The 22,715-nt window shown below is 46.0% G+C and overlaps 1 protein-coding gene across 1 annotated transcript in view; it reads right to left on the bottom strand.

The window, feature by feature from the left end:
* The window catches only part of prmt9 (protein arginine methyltransferase 9), a 43,460-nt gene extending 23,661 nt beyond the window's left edge, over positions 1–19,799 (bottom strand). Inside the window, exons 1-6 of the mRNA XM_072496094.1 lie at positions 19,773–19,799; positions 18,051–18,199; positions 9,182–9,418; positions 7,513–7,680; positions 6,337–6,439; positions 2,130–2,236 (exon numbers count right to left, since the gene is read on the bottom strand). Of these exons, the coding sequence (XP_072352195.1) occupies positions 2,130–2,236; positions 6,337–6,439; positions 7,513–7,680; positions 9,182–9,418; positions 18,051–18,199; positions 19,773–19,784 (776 nt within the window). The 5' untranslated portion in view covers positions 19,785–19,799. The remainder of the gene's footprint in view (positions 1–2,129; positions 2,237–6,336; positions 6,440–7,512; positions 7,681–9,181; positions 9,419–18,050; positions 18,200–19,772) is intronic.
* Positions 19,800–22,715: the final 2,916 nt, after the last annotated feature.

Genomic DNA, 22,715 nt, shown 5'->3' with positions numbered 1-22,715 from the left:
GCTGCAACTGTACAAGACCTTGGTTAGACCACATTTGGAGTATTGTGTGCAGTTCTGGTCACCTCATTATAGGAAGGATGTGGAAGCATTGGAAAAGGTGCAAAGGAGATTTACCAGGATGCTGCCTGGATTGGAGGGTAGGTCTTATGAGGAAAGGTTGAGGGAGCTAGGGCTTTTCTCATTGGAGCGAAGGAGGATGAGAGGTGACTTAATTGAGGTGTATAAGGTGATGAGAGAGATAGATCGAGTGGACGTTCAGTGACTTTTTCCTCGGGTGGATGTAGCTGTTACAAGGGGGCATAACTATAAAGTTCATGGTGGAAGATCTAGGAGGGATGTCAGAGGTAGGTTCTTTACTCAGAGAGTGGTTGGGGCGTGGAACGAAGTCCCAGCTATGGTAGTGGAGTCGGACACTTTAGGAACTTTCAAGCGGTTATTGGATAGGCATATGGAGTGCACTAGAATGATTGGGAGTAGGTTGATTTGATCTTAGGTCAGCACAACACCGTGGGCCGAAGGGCCTGTACTGTGCTGTACAGTTCTATGTTCTCAAGAATCAACACATTTTTTAAAAAAGAAATGGGTTCTGGTTATTTAGTACATCTAACCTTTCCTTATCCACGATTTGCGTAAATCCAAGTTAAGACTTACAGCGACATTTTATCTTAACTGCAGATTGGCTGTTCATTTTGTCCAATACAAAAAAAGTTGGCGTTAGGTTAACATACTATCATGCCACAAAATCTTGGCTCAAAGGCAAGCCAACCCGTTGGGTTGAAAGTTAATACAATCTGGGAATATGTAATGAGCTTGGGTAATTTTATAAAGTAAACTGAGTCACACTTACATAACATCCATATATAATTGGTGTCATAAACATACTGGTCCAACAGAAAATGACATTAAAGGATGGGATTGAGGAACATTTTAAGTGCACCACACAACTTTCTCTTCAAGAAAAATAAACCAAAAAAACAAAACAATTAAAATCAACAGATTGTTTGAGGAGTCGATAGGGAAGGGGGTGTTGTTTAGGAGGCAATAGGAAAGGGGGTGTTAGCACAAACTTTGGGACAGGCATCGATTTCCCTGTTGCTTAAGAAATGTTTAGATATATGCATGTTCGAGATTTTCCCAGGAAGGAGATACATAGCTTCCCGGTGCAGCCGGCCTCCACATTGCTGGAGGAGGTGCTGACGACAGGGGGACTGGAGAAGGGGGAAGTGTCGGCGGTTTACGGGGCTATTTTGGAAGAGGAGAAGGCACCACTGGAAGGGATCAAAGTAAAGTGGGAGGAAGAGTTGGGAGTGGGTATGGAGGAGGGGTTCTGGTGTGAGGTGCTCCGGAGAGTGAACGCCTCCACCTCGTGCGCGAGATTGGGGCTGATCCAGCTGAAGGTGGTGTATAGAGCACATCTTACAAGGGCGAGGATGAGCCGATTCTTTGAAGGGGTAGAAGATGTGCGTGAACGTTGTGGGGGCAAACCACGTTCATATGTTTTGGTCCTGTCCAAAGCTGGAGGATTACTGGAAGGAGGTTTTTAGGGTAATCTCTAAAGTGGTGCATGTGAAACTGGATACGGGCCCTCGGGAGGCCATATTCGGGGTGTCGGACCAGCCGTGGTTGGAAACGGGTGCGGAGGCAGATGTTGTAGCCTTCGCCTCGTTGAATCGCCCGAAGGCGGATCCTGATGGGTTGGAGAGCAACCTCTCCACCCTGTGCCCTGGCGTGGCGTGGGGACCTGTTGGAATTCTTGACTCTTGAGAAGGTTAAGTTTGAACTGAGGGGAAGGATGGAAGGGTTCTACAATTCATGGGGGTGGGGGGAGGGGGGACTATATGTGTTAATGGTGACTATGGGTGATTCCTGATTCCTTTTTGTTATTTGTTTATGTTAATATGCAGGCAGTTGTTTGGGGGGTTGGTGGGAGGATGGGATTGTTGTTGTTGATATGGGGATCGACATTATATTTGTTACTGCTTATTGTTTATTGTTGGGGAGTGTACATTTGGGAGAAAATGTGGAAAAGGAGAATAAAAATATATATTTTGTTTAAAAAGCCAACAGATGAGCTCAATCGTACATGCAACCATTTCATTATTGCCTCCAAACATTGTCCAGAAACTAACCTGTGATGTCTGCGGATCTCTTGACACTCCACTGCCATGCCAAACACAACAGCGTGCAATGGGATGACACGGCCAAATCCTTCAGTGGGACCTTCCAGTCTTGCTGGCTGAGAAACAAAAAAAATTAAAACACCATATTTCTGAGAGGAAAACAAACTAAGCTTCTAGCTCTACATTCAAAACATATTTCTGCAGATTTTCTTCCCAGACCTATAATGTAAATGTCGCTATAGTGCCAGAGGACCATAGGTGGCTCTCTCCTTTGAGACCTGCCTGGTGGTGGTTTAACCTGAGGGTCACCACACCTCGAGCGAGGGACAAAGTTGAGAAGGTGGGTCCTTCATGAACAACCTCAGGCGGTACGGGAATTGAACCCATGCTTTGGCGTCACTCAGCATCATAAAACAGCCACCCAGCCAACTGAGCGAACCGATCCCCAGACCTATAATCATTTGGCAGTTGTGGTTAATCTGAAAGCTTGTACAGTACAGTGAATTAGAACATTTGATTTGGGTTCAAATCCAGGCCAGAGTTGTGGAAGGGCGATCTTCTCAGCTGAAACTTGAGAATCTTAAATTAAACAAGTAGGGGGGTGTTGGCCCAGCACAACCTATCCATCTTGCTCAGGCGGTCCATAAAATTGGATGACAGGAGAAATGAAATGACTGCAAATGTCATAGGGATCTCTTCTTGGGTTGTAGATAAAGCATTTTATTATGGAAAAATCCAAAAAGCTTTTATTCTTCATCCTGTAATTACTATACTTTCCATGACTCGCATCCGGCCAAGCATTGGTGCTCCTCAATCTATGCCATAGTCTGACTTCTGCCTGTCTACTGAGTGCTTGCTCACACCCATCACATGGTATGCCTGGATGTGTATGGGTGTGTGTGTGCGGGGGGGGGGGGGGGGGGGGGGAGATGTTGTACATATGTGTACCCTACTGCCCCAATCCCCCAATGGTGCCGTCCCACTCTCCCAATCCCTGCTCCCACCCTTTCCTACCCCTCACTGCACCCTCCCCCACTTCTCCCCTATCCCCCTCCCAACAGTGCCCTCTCAGTGATCTTCGACATGCCTTCTGTGCTTCACCACTGCGTCTAGGTGTCTCCCCAGGATGCACATCAGAGGTGGAGGCAGCCTGCTGCCTATTGCGTCCTGTTGCCTTTGATGCTACTGGCGGGCATCCTTGTGGGCCCTGGGGACGGAGGGCCCTGTCGCACGTGCTGGTGGAACATGCCCCGCCATGCCGTCCTGTTCCGGGCGCTGACTCCGAGACGCACCGCTGTCTGGGGGCGTGGGTCTCGGGGAGCTGGTGGCCGCCATCGCGAACTCTGTAGGGTGGCTCCAGGTTGGCACCCAGTGCCCCTCCTTCCTGTCAGTGCTCAAAGGGCCCTGGGGTTCACCTCAGAACGGAGGGATGGCTGGATCGAGCCCCAACTGCCGATAGGTCATCTGGCTCTGCCAGCCCTGGCAGCTCCCCAATGTCTGCAGCACAGTGTCGAAGTCCTTAACGATGCTCCTCATTGACTTGGCCATGATCAACAGTGCCTCGGCAATGCCCACCTGAGACTGGGACACCTCCCCCAGTGACCAGGACGTGCTCTGGAGGGCCTCATCAATACCCACCTGAGACTGGGGTATGCTCCGTAGCGCCTCATCAAGGTCCATCTAGTACTGGGTCACGTCTCCCAGTGACTGGGACATGCTATCAAGGGGCTCAGCCATGGCCGTCACTGACTGAGCCACACCATGAACACCTCCATTCATGCTGCTGACGTCGTGCACCAGGCGCTCCACTGCGTCGCCACCCTAGCAGTGTTGGCCTCGGTGCCACACATTGTCGGCGCCATCTCCAGTGCCCGTAGCCTCTCGGACTCCTCCAAGCGGCTATGGACCTGCTGGAGTGTCGCTGACATCCCCCTCTGAATATCACAGCAGCACCCTAGTATCTGCATAAGCTCTGGGTAAACCTGGTCCAGAAGCTCAGCATTTGACTGGGACCCAGCTGACCCCAACACTGTCTCGCCTGGGCATTCCTGCCTCCACCGGATGTGCATCAACAACTGTGTGGTGCTCACCAGATTGTGCCCCAGAAACCTGCCCACGACTGTCATCCACCGAGGTTTGTGTCTCTGCACTGGTGAAGAGTGGGGATAACTGCTGTATCGCGAATACGGTGGTGTTCTCGGAGCTCCCCTTAGAGGGCCAGCACCGTCGGATGGAGATCCTGCAGGTGAATGGACAGTGGGAAGGATGGGGGTCAGTCTGTATGGCATTAACAACTCACATGTGACAGGTCATCTGTATGGGATACCAGGGGAACCTCACCTCTTCGCGGTACACCAACCTCTAGGTCGGTGACAGATCTGTCCTCGGCCACCCCCGTGACCTCCAGGGCCCATTCCCATAGGGATGAGGACTCTGATGCCCGGCACACCACCGCTCGTTTGGGCCCTCTCCAGTCTGTTGTGGGCCAACGTCTCTTGCAGGGTCAGAGAGGGGGCATCATAAGCTTCATGTGTCATTGGTCGCGGGGGTGGGTTGGGAAAGAGATGGGATGTGTGTGTGTGGGGGGGGGAAAGAGTATGTGGGGGGGGGAAAGAGTATGTGGGGGTGGGATGTATGGCATGACGAGGGGGCAGGTTGGTGGCCTGGGCAGCACTGCTGGACATGAGTGGGCCAGGGCACGGAACGTTGCTGGGAGGGGGCAGTGCCAGCCACATGCTCATGTGTGAGGGGGGTGGGGGGGCCGGTGCCAACCCACCCTTGCGGTCACCCGGTGGAGGTCCTTACAGCACTGGATGCCAGTTTCCCTGGTGACGCTCCCCGAGCTGACGGCCGCTGCCACTTCCTCCCAGGCAGCACCGGCTGATCCTCCAAGACTCTCTAGGGAACAGGGCATCCCATATGACCTCTACCTTGTTCAACAGTCTGGTCAGGTCGGCATCACCGAATCGTGGGGCTGGTCTCCTCAGTGGCACGGCTGCGAGCTGTATGGGGTCGGATGTGCAGGAGCGGTTTAAGTGCTGCTCTCCCTTGTGAGCAGGGGGCTGACGAGCGCAGACCCAGCGAATCAGCCGGCAGGACTGTCATTTGCGGCGTAAAGCCCGAGGTGCCTCGTCAAGTGGTCCAATTAACGTTTTATAGCGGTGATGACCTCACCGGGCCGAGCATTGGGAAGTTCCCGGTAGTTCCCACTTGCCACCACTTAGAAACTCTTCCATTAAATCGCGCCTCCCGCGACTCCAAAAGTTAATTTTGTTTTCCTCCACAGATGCTGCCTGATTTGCTAAGTTTTTCCAGATTTTTGTGTTCCCCTCCATCTCCTTTGCTCCAAGGATAACAACCCCAGCTTCCCCAACCTAACCTGTGCTAAAATTCCTCATTCCTGAAGCCATTCTGGTAAATCTCTTCTGTTATGACGATGATAACACAACTTAAATGGTGTTACTGTACTTCACAAAACAGGGCTAACAGCTAACAACAGCTGTTGACAGAATTCTGTTAGACCTAGCTTCATAGCCAGAAGCTGCAATTACTAAAATTAACTTCAGCTTCCTTTATGAGAATGTTTTATAGCCCATTTGAATTTTCAGATAGATGGAAGCGATCCTGTGCCACAATTCAAAGAAGAGCAGGAGTTCTGCCTTGTGTCCTACACTATTACTTTCACCGAAAACAGGTTAATCAATTATTCACCTCATCTGTTGTTTATGGGACTTTGCTGTGTGCAAACCATGTCATATTTACATTTCAATAGGGCGGCACGGTGGTGCAGTGGTTAGCACTGCTGCCTCATGGATCTCAGTTGTAGTAAACAATACTCTGCTAATCTCTTCATATTTGACTGTTATGGTCTGTACTACATCATGGTAATGTTACTGCATTAAAAGGCTCAACATGCTTGGTTCCCAATAACTATTATAAAGGGCAGAAATACTTCACATACACGTCTAACAAATTTTGGATAAACTATGTAATTAATTCAGGTAATTCTAGTCAGCACCGACCTACAATGGGAATAAATCAGTTATTTTGTGAGAAACATTGAATATAACTTTGACAATCATATCTTATTCAAAAAGTAGTACCATCAAACAGAAAAAGGAAAGAATAAGTATGAGACTGTAGGGCTGTATTTGGTACTGGAGCATCAAAACATTATTGCTCAAATATTAGGTTACTATTGTATTAAAAAACACACCCTTGGTGGTAGAAGAAGGTGTTGCCACGCATGTATTAAACTCTCCACAATTCCTTCACCAAACAGCCCAGCATCCACAGTCTCAGTGACAACAAGCGACACCCTGAGGACAAAATAGGAAAGCTTTGAAACATATCTACAGGTGATAAGGGCCAAAATTCTTGTCTTTTCTAATTTTATTAAATGCATTGATGTGACTATAAAGTGAAAACAAAATATTGCGGATGCTGGAAACCTGAAATAAAAACAGGAAATGCTGGAAAATCTCAGCAGACCTGGCAGCATCTGTGAAGAGAGAAACCGAGTTAACGTTTCAAGTCCATAAGAGGGGGCCTGAAGCTGCCTGACTTGCAGGCATTGGGGAGCCAGAAGAGATGCCACCCCCTCGCTGCTTGTTCCTGTGCCACCAAGCTGACAGCCCTGACACCTAAAGCTGAATCCCAGCCTTGTCTCTGAAACTGTGGCGAGCTGATGTTGCTCAGGGTTAACTCCCGAGGGCTAATTAGTCTGACCTGCATGAAGCTCAGGAGTCTAATTGGGCACAATTGGTTTCTCCTTCAGGGAACAGCAGCTAATAGGCACCCTGATTTGTCAGACTGGAGAATTCAGAGATCTTATAGGTGGCATCTATCCATATTTAGGCCGACTGGATTGCTAATCCTCAAATGGACCATATTCATGCAAATCAGATTTACGCAATTTCTGGGTGTGAACCTGATTGCGTCATCAGAGGTGACTGGGAAGATCCGATTAGAAATCTCGCCAGTTCAAATCCTGTGTTTTGGCTTCTTGCAGCAAAAGTGTATTTTCTAACTAGTTTGTTTGAGTAACTCAATGACAATAATTTTTAAGACTTCTAATACTATTTAGATTCTTTATTGTCTCGCCAATGCAATGCATATTTGTCAATCTGTGAATAGCCTGCCCAATAATTAGTCTATCGGAAAGATTATGACTGATACTGCCAGTTTTCTGAAATGATTCAAGATGCAGCTAAATTGCCCACAAAAACAATATGAAATTCATTATAAATGGGACAATGTTTTTTTCCACAGTATGCAATCTTCCATAATTACGACTTTTGGCTGTAGGATGAATTTATAAACTTAGCAGAGCTTTAAAAGAAAATAGATAGCTAGCATGAAAGTATTTTTGTTAGACTGTGATAGGACATACCTGTTGGAGAGATCTTTAGGTACTTCCATATCTAATGATTTCATGTGCAGAATCTTAATCTCCCCTGCCATTTGATTGGAAGCTACCACTTCACAGGCAAGTTCATACATAGTCTTGGACAGCTCACATGCATACACATGAGAAGCTCCAGCCGTTCTTGCAAACATACTAAATGGTAGGGAACAAAAAGACACAAAACGTTAGGGGTGAGATCAAATGGCCAAGCTGTGCCCGTAAAGCAGCACTCCACGGCCCAATGTGGATGACAGAAGCCGGCGACCTCGCTCCCAACGCCTCATCAGATCTAATGCAATCTCGCGCATTGTGGATGGGATCACTTTTTTGCAAATCTGGAGGGTGCAGGCAATTTGTTTAGGTGCAATGCCCCTTTAAATGTTTTTCTGTTGCTGTGCACAGCCTGCACGGGGAGTTGCGGGTTGTTTAGAGGGAGTATTGATCCTCATTAATGATTTCTTAAAAGACATGAACTTAAAGACTTTCCTGATAGATCTGTAAGTTTATCCAGTAGGTAGTTAAGCCATTCAAGCCAGAAAGGTACACGTTTGTCTGGGGCCTGAGGACAGTAAAAATGGTCCCTCACTTTTTGACCACTGTTCAGTGACCATTGCCTTACAGCTCCCAGCGAACGGAGCTCCTCGGTGCAGAAAACAGTGCTAAGTGCGGCCTCATTGGGAGTTCCGCACTGAGGCCTCTGAACCACCCGGATGGGTGTTAGATAGCGAGGAAACACCCGGCTAATCTCACACGTTCCGGGACTCTGTTCCCATTCGGGTGGATCGCACCCAATACCCTTTCTTAAATAAGTGGCCCAAACCGCTCACAGTACTCCAGATGTGGTCTCATCAATACCTTGTACTGTTGCAGCAAGACTTCCCTACTTTTGTACTCCAACCCCTTTGAAATAAGGGTCAACATAAGGGCCCCGAAGCCAAATGCTCTAGAAATCTGGCTATGCCATCGGTTGTGAATCAAATTCATTCGTTGGCCTTTCTGAACATGACACTGGTCTCCTAAGGTACTAGTGTTCACTTTATTGTATTTTCTTAATTAAAGGAAGTTTGTTTTTGTTTAAAAATGTAAAATCTAGTAGCGCAGTTCTTTCAGTTAATCACTAGATGTTCAAATTTCTCTTTAAACATTAATGGTCCTGGGTGGCACTGCGACACAGTGGTTAGCACTGCTGCCTCACGGCGCCGAGGACCCAGGTTCGATCTCGGAGTCCTCCGAGTCTGCACATTCTCCCCATGTCTGCATGAGTCTTATCCCCACAACCCAAATAAGTGCAGGGTAGGTGGATTGGCCACACTAAATTGCCCCTTCATTGGAAAAAAAAATGAATTGGATACTTTAAATATATTTAAAAATAAACTTCAACTCTGGATTCTTCCATAATGTCGCTTCCTTGAACTCTTCAGGAACAGGATTGTTCATCTGCATACTAATTATGGCAGTTTCTCCAAACCTAAGCTATCCCCCCACCTCCCTTTGTTTTACTCTTAGCCTTTTCTCACCTTCCTTCTCCCCCCCCCTTTCATTTCCCCCTTTGCCCTCCAAATCCGTTCTTTATAATATGCATATATATAGACACATTTCCTGTATAAATAGACATTGCAATCAGAACCAGCACGTGTAGGAAAATGGTACAGACCTGAGAATGCCAGTTCCTGTTCCAATATCCAGGACAGATGTGCAGCCAGATTGCACTGCTTTCTGGATTGCTCTCTGATAGGCAATATTCCTCTTCTTATCATTCAGCATTAAAAAATGCCAGCGTTCTACTAACCAGTTGGCCACACGATAAAAATTCTCCCTTGCATCTGCACAGTCAGGATTGAGCTTAACAGCTTTGTGGAAATAGCCAGCTGCTTCATCTCTGAACCCTATGCTGTTCAAAAAGCAAAGAAGACAGTCCAGAATTAAATTTCACTTTTGGATATACTGTGGGCGAAATTTACCGGATATTCCGGCCCCTCCAATGGCGCACGGGTTTCCCGGCGATGAAGGATGCAGTTGACAGCTGCAGGACTAGAAAAACCCGCTGGCAGGCCACCTCTGCCGCTGTAAAACGCGCAGCGGGTGCCTCGGTAAATCCTGCCCACTGATTTCCTCAAATAGATATTTTCTTAATTACATTTTTCATTAAAAAATATGAATTCTATTTGCTATTAGACATGAGTCGAATCAATTAACAACCTGGTTTACACAGGTCGGCTGTTTAGAGTACTGTGGTAATTTAAATTTGATTGTCGTTTCCTGAAAGCAGTTTGTCTACACTCCATACAATATACATATCCGGTCTCGCATTTAGCTAAGTGGTTCAAATAAGAGTTGTTTTCATTTTCTATATGGTTTGCTCATAAACAGATCTTGGCTAGACACCCAAGACATGACTGTAAAGGCAGCCAGGGCTATTAACCTTTGATTGGCATAGCCATTAGCTTCGAATGTCTGGCCCAGTAGGGTGGAATTCTGTTCACCAGATGTTCAGCTCTGTGTTGCCCTGAAACTAGATGAATGCCCTGAGGCTGAGTCTCATGCAGCCTCCTGTGATAATTTGACGAACAAGGGTGCCATTGCAAGGAATTATTTCCTGTGGATCAGCTTTGAATAATAACAACAGCTTTGAATAATATTAACAGCAGAATATTGTATACTACTACATATAAATCAAGCTAATAGCATAGATTCTTTAGTGAATGACCAAATGGGAATATTCAAGGTGAAAGAATGTCCTTATCATTATAGTTACAGAGTTGATTTTTGGAACAGGTTTAAACTATGGGTCGGAAACATGGTTGGAGCCATTCCTAGCACAAAGGTTGTGACTGTTGGAGGCCAGTCATCCCAGCCCCTGCTGAGCAGTTCCTCAAGGTGGTGCCACAGGCTCACCATCTTCACCTGCCTCATAACATGACATTCCCTCCATCTTAAGCTCAGAAGTAGGAGTGTTTGCTGACGATTGCAGTGTTCAGATCCGTTCACAACTACTCATAATGAAGCAGTCTGTACCCATATGCAGCAAAACCTGGACGGCATCCAAACTTGGGATGATAAGTGGCAAATAACAAATGTCAAGCAATGACCGTCTCCAAAAAGAGGAAATCTGACGACCTGACCTTAAGCTCCAATGGCATTACCATCACCAGGTCCCCGACAATCAACATCCTGAAGGTCATCATCGACCAGGAACTAACCACCCACAGAAGTTTTTATTTTATTCTTTCATGGAATGTATTTATTTCCCATTCCTAATTGCCCTCGAGAAGATGATGGTGAGCTACCTTCTTGAACCGCTGCAGTTCATAGGATGCTGGTACACCCACAGTGCTGCTGTGAAAGGAGCTCCAGAATCTTGAATCCACAACAGTGAAAGAGTTACGATATAGTTTCAAGTTGGAATGGTGTATGGCTTGAAGGGAAAATTGCGTCTGCTGTCCTTATATGTCTAGGAGGCAGAGGTGGTGGGTTTGGACGGTGCTGTCAAAGGATCCTGGGTGAGTTATCCAGGCTGGGAAACCTTGTGGATGGTAGATACTGCTGCAACTGTGCACTGGTGGTGGAGGAAGTCAATGTTTAAGTTGGTGGAGGAGGATTGCTTTGTCCTGGATGGTGTCCAGCTTCTCAAGTGTTATGGGAGCTTCATTCATTCAAGTAAGTGGAGAGTATATCTTCACATTACTGACTTACATCCTGCAGTTGGTGGACAGGTTTTGGGGAGTCAGGAGGAGAGTTGCTTGCCACAGAATTGCACGATAGCACAGTGCGCACTGTTGCTTCACAGCGCCAGGGACCCGGGTTCGATTCCAGGCTTGGGTCACTGTCTGTGCGGAGCCTGCATGTTCTCCCCGTGTCTGCGTGGATTTCCTCCGGGTGCCCCGGTTTCTTCCCACAAGTCCCGAAAGATGTGCTATTAGGTGAATTGGTCATTCTGAACTCTTCCTCAGTGTACAAGAACAGGTACTGGAGTGTGGCGACTAAGGGATTTTCACAGTAACTTACTTGTGGCACTAATAAAGATTATTATAGAATCTGTAGCCTCTGATCTGCTCTTGTTGCCACAGTATTTATATGGCCGGTCCAGTTCAGTGATGGTAATGACATGTTGGAGATTGTCATTACCTGGCGTTTATGTAGCACAAATGTTCCTGGTCACTTATCAATCCAAGCCTGAATGTCTGCAGTGTAACCCATCTACAATATGCACTACAGTAAGAAGCTGAAGCTTTTTCAACAACACCTTACAAATCTATGACAATTCCTACCTACATGGACAAGAGCAGCAGGCACATGATAATAACTGTTTCCAACACCTAAAAGTTCATCTCTATGTCGCACACCAACCCGACTTGGAAATATATCGTTGTTCCTTCACTGTCACTGGATTAAAATCCTGAAACTCCATCCATAACAGCACTGTGGATGTAAGTACACTACATGGACCTCAGAGGTTTGAGACGGCAGCTCACCACCACCACCTTCTCAAGGGCAATTACCAATGGACAATAAATGCTGGCCTAGCCAGTGGTGCCCAAATCCCATTAACAAATTTTTTTAAAGTATGATTTTAATGTAATTTGATGAATTTCTTGGGTTTGTTTAAAATCCTCTTTAATTTACATTTTAATAAACTTGATTTGTAGTTTATAGATTGAGACATTATAGAGCCAGAGTCAAAATGACACAGAAAGAAGCCATTCAGCCTATAGAATCCATGTGCCTCTCTGTAGTAATCCAGTCAGTCCCATTCCCTCACTCTATCCTGATAGCCCTGCAAGTTCTTTGCCATCAAATGGATTGGCCATGCTAAACTGCCGTGTATCCAAAATTGACGTTAGTGTTGGCTTGGGTTATGGGGATAGGGTGGAGGTGTGGACCTTGGGTAGGGTGCTCTTTCCAAGAGCCGGTGCAGACTCGATGGGCCGAATGGCCTCCTTCTGCACTGTAAATTCTATGAAAGTGTGAAATGCCCACCCAATTTCCTTTTGAGATCATTAATTATCTCTGCTCCCACCAACCTCATAGGCAGCGTGTTCCAGGTCATGACCATTCACTGCATAGTTCTTCCTCACCTCCCTTCTGTATTTCTTGTCCAAAATCTTAAATCGATGTTACCCTGCATCATCAGCTAATGGGAACGACTTTTCTTTGTCGATCATATCTAAACCTGTTGTAACTTGTAGACCTCTAGAACATTTCCCCTCAACCTCCTTGCTCCAAGCAAAAGAACCCCAGCTTCTTGGAGTATTTTGTGTCCTTTCAGATGGAGATGTCCAGAGATATTTTCAAATTTTTTTTTTTTTTTTTACTTTCACCAGAGTTCGACGACAGGTAGTTGCAGATAGGCCGAACCAATTTACACGAGAGTCAATGTAAGGGAAAAATTTACAGGATGTATAATGGGCAGCAATTCACAATTGCGGTGCCAAAAGTTATAATTCCCCCCACTGTTTCCAACAAATTAATTTACAATACACCCAGGGTACACTTGGGTGTATCAGATTACTTAGCATGCAAGGTAAGCTACTTGGTTACTCAAAGTAAGGGCCAGCCTATGGAAGCAGTCCTAAACACTGGACGCAAGCAAACATGAGTTTTGTAAAATCTAAAAACTGATTTTATATTTTATATGATCATTATATAGAGGAGTCATAGAATCATAGAGATTTACAGCATGGAAACAGGCCCTTCAGCCCAACTTGTCCATGCCGCCCAGTTTTTACCACTAAGCTAGTCTCAATTGTCCACATTTGTCCCATATCCCTCTATGCCCATCTTTCCCATATAACTGATAACTGTTTCCAGGTCATTAGTCCAGATGACTAGTTCAGTAACATTACCATCTTGCTACTGAACCCTGTTTAGAATGTTGTTACATATTTCATAAAGAGGAAATCTGCTGCGAATGAGAGGGAAAAAAAGGCTGTTATCTCATTACCCTCCCAGTGACATACAGCATACATAAGCTATAACAGAGGCTGGGAGCAGGTGCCCCAGTGATTCTTGACTGGAAATAATTGTCAAATGAGGAATGAACATAAAAAAGTTAATTTTACAAAATGTCACATCTATCACAGAGCTAACTGCGGAGAGAAAATATTGGGGAATCATTGGCGTTACAAGCTTTAGGCAGTGATGTCCTGTACACCTGAATGGGCAGAAAATATTAGAACATTTTACCCACAATTTCCTATGGTGTTGTCCTGGTGGGTAAGGTTCCATAAACAAAGCATAATTCTGTACAAGATAGTAATCTGCATCAACATTCAGGCCTCGATTTTTACAAGGTGGCGGGGAGGGTGATCATAGTGGACGAGAAACCTGGAGTCGCGGTTATCACAGAGGTCTTGCTAAATTTAATACAGGACCTCCTTTGAATTTTCTTTTTCTATTTCCTGGCTGGCTGGCAACCATATTGGAAGGCAGGATGGCTTTTGAGTCTGGCTGGTTGGCTGATGAAGACCTATGCTGGATGGCTGCAACCTGGGAGTAGAGAATCTGGAAGGGACGGGGATGTTGAACATAGCACAGACATCAAGTGGAGATAATAGGTTGGGGAAGATCTATGGGAGTGTTTGGATTATGGGAATGGAAATACTTCAGATCGCATAGCAGATGGGTAGAGGAGTCAAATGCGAGGAGTAAAGCAGGTTTAGTTGGGGCTGGGAAAAGAAAGCATTCCTGCCTCATCCTAGTCCATAAACATTGCGAGAAAGACACTATCTGTTGGATCAGATCTTTCTCACCTCCCTCCAGCCATCGGGGTTTCCCAGGCCAGGATAACCCAGCCCCCAGCAGTTAAAACTAAAAGTCTTTTGAAATTTGCGGCACACAGCTTGATTAACCCATTTCTCAAGAGCAAGTAAATCTCCTGCAGGCCAACTCACCTCTGTTGCACATGATGAAGGAGTGCTGGGGTTGGATTTAAAACTTGAAATTTTAATGCTCTTCCCAGAAATCACCCTAGCATGTTGCGGAGAGCTAAATCTCTGCCCAAAATTTTTGTTGGTGGGACAGTTTTTTTAAAATAAATATTTTTATTAAAGCTTTCATTTTATAAAACACAAAATAAACAAATTCATACAAACAAAATACCATTTACAAACCCCAACCCTTGAAATAATCCCACCCCCACCCCGAACCACTGACTGTGATCAATTCCTAAAGATAGAAGACAAAGGACACCACCTCCGGTAGGCCTGGACCCAGGCCCCACCCAAGTCGGTCACCAACCCGTCCATATTGCAAGACAAAGAAAAGTCCTTAGACCCGGTCAGATCCCAATTCCTCCACCCCCCGCCCCCCCCCATAAATCTGAAAAGAGCCGACCAGAAAAAATTACTCCCTGCTCTCTCTATATGATCAGAGGGCTTCTGGTCATGTGGGACCCCACCGAGCCCACCGCTCTGGAAACCCTCATATCCTAGCAGTATCACCAAGGGGATACGGGTGACCATTCTCAATCGCCAGCCCAACAGGTGTTGGCACTCCTGAGAAGCGCAGCCCCACAACAGGGGATACAGGAAATTAGCAGAGCTCACTCCAAACAAAGGACACATGCAACATGGCTGCAGGAACACTCCCTGACACACTGCCTCTCTCAGAACAGAAGCCTCACCAGTGACACTATCAGCTAGCCCACCCCTATCTCCAAGCACTGCCTATCCACCGCATCCCTGATCCCATCCATCCTGCCCCCAGCCAGGAAACGTGACCAGCTCCCTGTCACAACCTGTGTGTTAAACCCAGCCTCCACATAACACTGTAGCTGAGGTGCCAGCAAAAGCACACATCCTTCATTCACCCCATTTGTAGGACCAGCCTGCGCACCAGGATCTTAGCATGGGGATGACTGGCAGCACAATATCACCATCTTCACCACACAACCAGTTGCCACCCTACTGGCAGGATAACACACAGCCCACCCAGTGAGGAGACCCACAATTGACTACACAGGGAGAAACAGGACAGGGACCACAAGAGCCGATTGCTAACATCGCTTGTGGCAGCCATCGGTACTCCAGTTGGCAGGGACGGGTAGCGAGGATAAAGGCTCCCCACATCACAGGCCGGGATCTCAGGGTGACCATGTAATCTGGTGCCATTGGATGGTCAAGGGAATCCTAATCTTGAAACCATTCTTTGTCTCTCCCCCCCTCCACCCGTAGGTACATGGATATCAGACTTGATCCACCACTGCTCGCTATCTACTTGGGTGCTGCTACTGTTGCGGATGCACGGAGGCTAGAACACCAGGGCCAGCACAGGAAGGAGCCTGCCCAGAGGAGCAGGAGCCAGCCAGTGAGGCTCAAATGCTGGCCATCCAACAGGCAGAGGGGGTGCTGCATCAGGCCATGGGTACATCATCGCCGCCTATCCTTCGAGGAGCTGTTGAACTGCATGCGACACTGCTGCCTCACCAGGGAGACCATGTGCCACCTGTGCCAAATGGTGATGCACCTGGTAATGTGGGTTGGAGGAGGACACCCTCTCCCGGTGCCCATCAAGGTGACGGGCACCCCGAACCTTTATGCCTCTGGCTCATTAAAGAGCTCAAGAGGGGACCTTTGAGGGATAATCATCGGTGCTGTTACGGATGCCTTTCCGCCCTGCCATCAACTACATCACCTTCAACCTGAAACAGGCCCACCAGGATACCTGGACAGCAGGACTTGCCGCCGTCCCAAATTGCCCTCAGGAGGTCACTCAGCTTCTTTCAGCATCGCATGTCCATTCTCCTCGTGGTGCTGCCAGCACTGACAGCCTCTTCCACCACTCCCAGGCACTGTTACGTATTGCGGGGGCTTGAGTCTCCACCCTATCCTGGGGAAGAGGGAGTCCCTCTTCTCCTCAATTATACCCAGAATTCAGTCAATCTCAGACTCCCGGAGCCTTTATTGCGAATCCTGTCCCCAGCGAATCAGACGCCAGAAGGCCAGGATTTGCTTGCGTTTCACGTGGACAGAGTGCTGGCCCTTTAGCATGGCCTGAATTTTGACTACACGGCACTCCAAGCGGGATACTAATAATCTTTATTAGTGTCAAAAGTAGGCATACATTAACACTGCAATGAAGTTACTGTGAATATCCCATAGTTGCCACACTATGGCGCCTGTTCGGGTACACAGAGGGAGAATTCAGAATGTCCTATTCACCTAACAAGCACGTCTTTCAGTACTTGTAGGGAGAAACCAGGCAGACACGGGGAAAATGTGCAGACTCCGCACAGACAGTGACCCAAGCTGGGAATTGAACCCTGGTCCCTGGCACTGCAAAGCAACAGTGCTAACCACTGTGCTGCCCAATTCATTTCCAGCGGGAGAACATAGTCTCCCAAACGGAAATCCAGCCCCATAGACATCGGCGGGACCAGAAGATTCCATCATCGGTCAATGACGAGCCGATTCCGCCAGCAGAAAACACAGCATGGGGGGTTTAAAACATTTCTTATGCACAGTGATTCAAATACAGCAGTGCAATGTACTTCAACTGTCAATAAGAGCAAGGACCCACAAAGAGCAATGGAATAATGATCATATAATCTATTTTGGTGATGTTGATTGAAGGCTAAATATTGGCCTGAATCCTGGGGAGAACCCCCCCTGTTTTACTTCAAAATAGTTAACTCTGACTTTTACCTGAGAAGGTAGATGGGGCACTAGGTCAAAGCTGAGGGAAATGGGTGAGAGTAATTCATCACAGTCAGGGATCCAGTATTGGTACAAGCTTAGTATGATGGGTGACCTTCAGTGCTGCTTTCTTGATTCTATCTGGAAAAGCTGCCTCTCCCAAACAAATCTTAGTATTTCAGCCTGAGAAATTTCCAAGTTCAATCCTGTTCTGTACTGAATTCTCTGATTTCAACTAGGGTGGCAAAAAGACCCTTCCCATGGATCAGCAAATTTGTCCAAGTGAGTGAATTATATTATATTATGTAATCAAAGAGGGTCCCATGTTCAATTATTGACCTGTGTTGAGTTAGTTGAGTTCAGGTAAAGCAATGATAGAGAGTCTGCAATTGAAGTCACAACGTTTTTGGTTAAGAAAAACAAACAGAAACAGCTCTCCCTCTTTATTACTCGTTGGTAAATGCGTCCATATGGATAGGACACCAAGTGAGGAAGGGGTCAAGTTTAGCTGTGATACTCACTTAGTGACACATGGTCAAGGATTAACTGTTAATAATGCCAATTGGCCAAGATACTGGGGGTCAATTATCACCCACAGTACCATACAATAGCAAGTATCGATATTTGAATCTCTCTATGACTTCCTGGAATGTCGATATCTGTGAATCCTAGACAAAAACTGGATTGTGCGACATTGTTGTAACACTTATGACTGAATTCATTAATACTCAGTTCAAGATCACTAAATTGTATGTGGTATGTGGGTGGGCCTTAAGGAGGACAAGAGGTCACGGTAATAGCTATTAAGGAGTTATTTTTTTAAAAAGAGGTAAATTATGACCATTTGATATAACAGATATTGAAATGTAATTGGAAAGTAATTCCACAAACCTAAATAGATGTTCTCCCATACTGTTCCATATTACTTCATTATTGGGGTAGAGTTCCAAAGCCTGTTCATAGCAGTCAAATATATCCTGACTCCGACTTAAAGAATCAAGTTCTTCAGCCCATTTAAATAGAGTGTGTTGGAATGATTCCTGTGGTTTCAGAGATAAAAATAAATAATGTAAAACTCATGAAAAAGAAAATGAATCAAAGCAAAGACAGCTGCAAGTGCCACGGTTTTACTCCCGCATTCGCAGCGAGTGCAAATAGCGACGTCACCGCAAAATCGCATGAGAGTCGGAAAATGAGAATCTTACCAGCGAGATCTCACTTTTCAGTTCTCCACCCTTCCGCCCGCAAAACCAGTTTCCCATCCAGGAAGGTTGGGAGCCTCATTTCAATAAATTTTCAAATAATTATCACAGTGGGCTAAACAGCTGGTTTGCAATGCAGAACAATGCCAGCAGCGCGGGTTCAATTCCCGTACCAGCCTCCCTGAACAGGCGCCGGAATGTGGCGACTAGGGGCTTTTCACAGTACCTTCATTGAAGCCTACTTGTGACAATAAGCGATTATTATTATTTTTCATTAATTAGCAGGCTCCGCTGCCATATCGACCCCCCACATTTAGGATTACCCATCGCTAACGTTTACAACTGTTTTTCAAGAACGGGAACCACGCAAAGGGAACGCGCTGGGCCAGGCATATAGATAGGTATAGTCCTGAGGGTAGAGGGACATGCCTGGGCAGTACTCTGGCGTTATCGGGGGGCCCTCTGGGGAGTTCCATTTGTGGAAGGGTTCCTCTTATCCTCGGGGGGGGGAGGTTCCCTTGTGCGTGTGCAGTGTTGCCCTTATCGGTTGGGGGGGTGGGAGGGGATTCCTCTTTTTAAAATAAATTTGGAGTACCCAATTCTTTTTTTTTCCCCATTGAAGGGCCAATCCACCTAACTTGCACATCTTTGGGTTGTGGGGATGAGACCCATGCAAACAGGGGGAGAATGTGCAAACTCCACACGGACAGTGACGGGGAGTGGGGTTTGCCCTAGTGTCTGTGTGGGGAGGTGTCGTCCTCATGTCCATTGGGCAGGAGGATCACTTTGTTTTATATCGGAGGTCAGGGCACTCTTCTGATCTCGGGATTCCCGGCTGACCACTTTTTCTGGCCCCGCCAGCGTGACAGCGCGGGCCACGCCTCCGGATTTTATCTGCACAGAGTGCTGGATTATCTGGAGAGGAAACCCGGCAGTACAGCCTGGGAGCTGCACACTGGTTTTCCTGCCTCAGCCAGCACTCGTGCATAGAATGGAAAATTCCACCTAATAAACCAGATTAGACAGGAGGATTTAAATTCTCATGATCAGTTAGTAAACTACCCATAACGAGGCAAGTACATTAACATTCAGGACCAAAGTTGCATTCCTATTTTATAGTGATCCATTTGCTAAAATCCATTGTTGGTGTATCATGTCACTATCAGAATAATACAAGGCAAACGAGTTGGAGTTGATGTTTTACCATCTAACAATTCCCATGTTCCAAAGAAGGAGCCATCTTACAGTGTCTCTTGTTGAGAGTTAGAACTGTCAACTGTAACTGAGACCATCGAACTCCAGTTTCATGCAAGCAGTTTGATCAAAAAATCTTTGAAAGCTCACTCTCTGGGCTAAAACATAATGGGCTGGGTTTTTCTGTAAAAATAATGGTACGGCTAACAGAACTCACCGTTATTGACATGAGAATTGGGCAGCAAAACCCAAGGATCACACATGCAAAGTTAAATGTGGAAATCTGGAAGTTACAATGTGGGAGATACGCCAGTCCTCCAAAGGATTCATGAAAACAGCACCTCACTGCCTGTCTCGTCATTCAAATACATTGAACAGTTTGAAGTTCCTGTAGTTACATCATAGATACCAACTAGACTCACTAGAAAATGTACGGGTTTGTTCATTCCAGTATAAGAACCCTTTTAATGGTGTGATTATGTCATAATTACTGTCAACAACTTCTATTTTTGAGTTCTGACAGCCCCACCTCATAACTTTGAAATGCAGGTATATTTTTAGCCTTGACAGCTGCAAAAGGATATTTTGTTGCCCTCCACTACAAAATAAAACAAACTTATAAGGAGCGATAAAGCAGTAGGATAATTACTTAATTGAAACAATGCTCAGAAACTATTTCTATATCATTTGATTATAGAACCATAAGACTACAGCACAGAGGCCATTTGGCCCATTGTCCTCTACTCCTGATAGGTCTTCAGCTACGCCAGAATCTACTCTAATTCCACTTCCCTGGAGTAAATGGAGTGTTCAAAGTTTAAATAAGATATTAAAAAACAGGTTAAAAACTAGTGCAAAATAAAATTTGTTTTCTGAAGATGCACACCTGCAATATTTCCTCTGTAAAAACAGTGTGCAACTTACTCAGTTTAAATAAATGTTATTTAGCTTATCAACGATGAAATGAGAGGCTACCCTGCTCAAAGCAATGAACACTCAACTAGGCACAAGCTACATTTGCTTGGAATTCTCATCTCCTGTCTGGAAGGGCAGTGTGCTGAATAACTAATGGGAAATCACAGGCTGAATGACATGCTCTCGTTCTGGTCTTTGGGGATCACGAGCAAGCTACCTTTTCTAATTATGTGAAGAACTGCATGAAATTATCAAGTGGGTTGGCATTGTTTAATTATCTACTTTTCCTACTGTTGCATATCGCAAGAGATGTTTGCCCGAGTAAATGAAACATGTAGGGGCGGAATTCTCCGGGGCTGTTAGCCCGAGGCGGAAATCACAGTTGCCCGCTGAATCGGGTCCAAGGGCAAAAACGGGATTCTTGCCGCGCATCAATCCCGTTGTGAGGCTCCCAGCTTGCCCAACAAAGTTCTCAGCCAGAACAGGAGGGAATATGCAAACACCTAATTAAACTTCATTTCCATATCATTATCAGGCAGGAAGCCTGAGTCACCAGCCTCCTGGGATGCTCCAACCACCTCCCCAGCTGGTACTCACGCTGGGATGAATTAGTTCAAGTCCTGACAAGCGGGGTCTGGCGCCTCACACTCTGAGGGGAGGGTAAGGAGGGGAGTACCCTCTCTACACCTGCCTCCAGGGTGCCGAGGAGGATCCTTCATGGGTGGTGGGGGTCAGGGGAGTTTGGGCTGGGCTGGAGGGGCTTAGGTCGGGGGTCTTTCCCAGGATGGGGGTCGTTTGGCAGGACTTCCCATCTGTTGCCTTAAAATTCATTAAACTGTCTTTCAGCATGACAGGATTCAGTTTAAAGTCTTCCCTTTGATGACTTGGAACCCTCTGATATCTCTCCAAGCATGTCAAGTTCAAAGATCTGTCAGATGAAGATGAAACTGTTTTCTTTGGAGCCTGAAATCTTTAATCTCTCTCCCAGCATATCAATATCAATGATCTACCAAAAGAAAGTGAAAGTCTTCACCATAATATGGTGGAAACCTTTGAATCTTTGCTTATTTCACAGTCAATTTCATTGCCATTTAACTTTTTCAAGCCTCTGTGCATGCTTAGAAGCCCAAAAGCTTAGAACTGCATTGTTTACATTCAATTTCACAGTCCATTGCCTTTTACAAGCCTCTTGATTTACAGGTCCAGGCAATTTTATAGGAGGCATTACCATTGTTTATTTTGTAGCTCTATAAGGATCCATTAATTCTGATTAGTCCAATGACTCTTGTCTATTCTATGATTCCAAGCTACATATCAACAAGGTGCAAGGTTTGATCTCTGCTCCATGTTAACTTTAGTTTTGCTCTCAACTGTGATTCATTTGCATTGCTTCCCCCATTGTTAAATAACCTGCCATCACTCACTGTTTAAGTTCAAATATAAACACTGGCTACTGTGGTAACATACAGGCACTTTGACAGAACCTTAATTTTACACTGGCGCATGATGAGCTTGAGAAGTTGTTATAACCTGCCTACTGACGATTGGCTGGGGACTAATGACTATCCCACAATCCTATGGGAGTATGAACTTCCCCAATGAGGGGGGCGGAGAAACTCCTACTATAAATAAGCTGGCCAGTCCAGGAACCAGGAGGAAGGAGAAGGTAGCAAGGGAAGTTACTGCTACTGTTATGTATATATTGTTATAGTAAATAAACGTTATTATTTTGTATCCTTAAAACTCGTGCTGGATTCTTCGGGGCCCTTACAAAACTGGCGACGAAGGTAAAAGTGAATAGCTGTCTACATTGCTGAAGCCACCTCCCTGGACTTTTGTTGGATACAGGTTGGAAGTTGTTTTCTATTATACCATGCCTCTGTACGGACGTTTGGATGTTTTTGATGCTGCGCTGGAAAGCTGGAACCAGTACACGCAACGGATGCGTTACTATTTCCGGGCAAACAATATCACTGAAAACGAGCGCCAGGTGGTCATATTGCTCACCGCCTGCGGGCCGCATACGTTTGGAGTGATTAGGAGCCTTACGTACCCAGCTGTGCCGGACACCAAAACGTTTGACGAACTTGTGAATATAGTGGGGCAACACTTTAACCCAACCCCGTCCACGATAGTCCAGCGTTACCGGTTTAATACCGCTGAGAGGACCCCTGGAGAATCCCTTGCCGATTTTTTTTATCCAGGCTACGCGGGATTGCGGAATACTGTGACTATGGCGAGACCT

The sequence above is a fragment of the Scyliorhinus torazame genome, chromosome 3 (genome assembly GCF_047496885.1).
Source record: "Scyliorhinus torazame isolate Kashiwa2021f chromosome 3, sScyTor2.1, whole genome shotgun sequence".
Classification (NCBI taxonomy): Eukaryota; Metazoa; Chordata; class Chondrichthyes; order Carcharhiniformes; family Scyliorhinidae; genus Scyliorhinus; species Scyliorhinus torazame.
The sequence above is the reverse complement of the archived record's forward strand: the minus strand, read 5'-3'. Positions and strand labels throughout refer to the sequence as shown.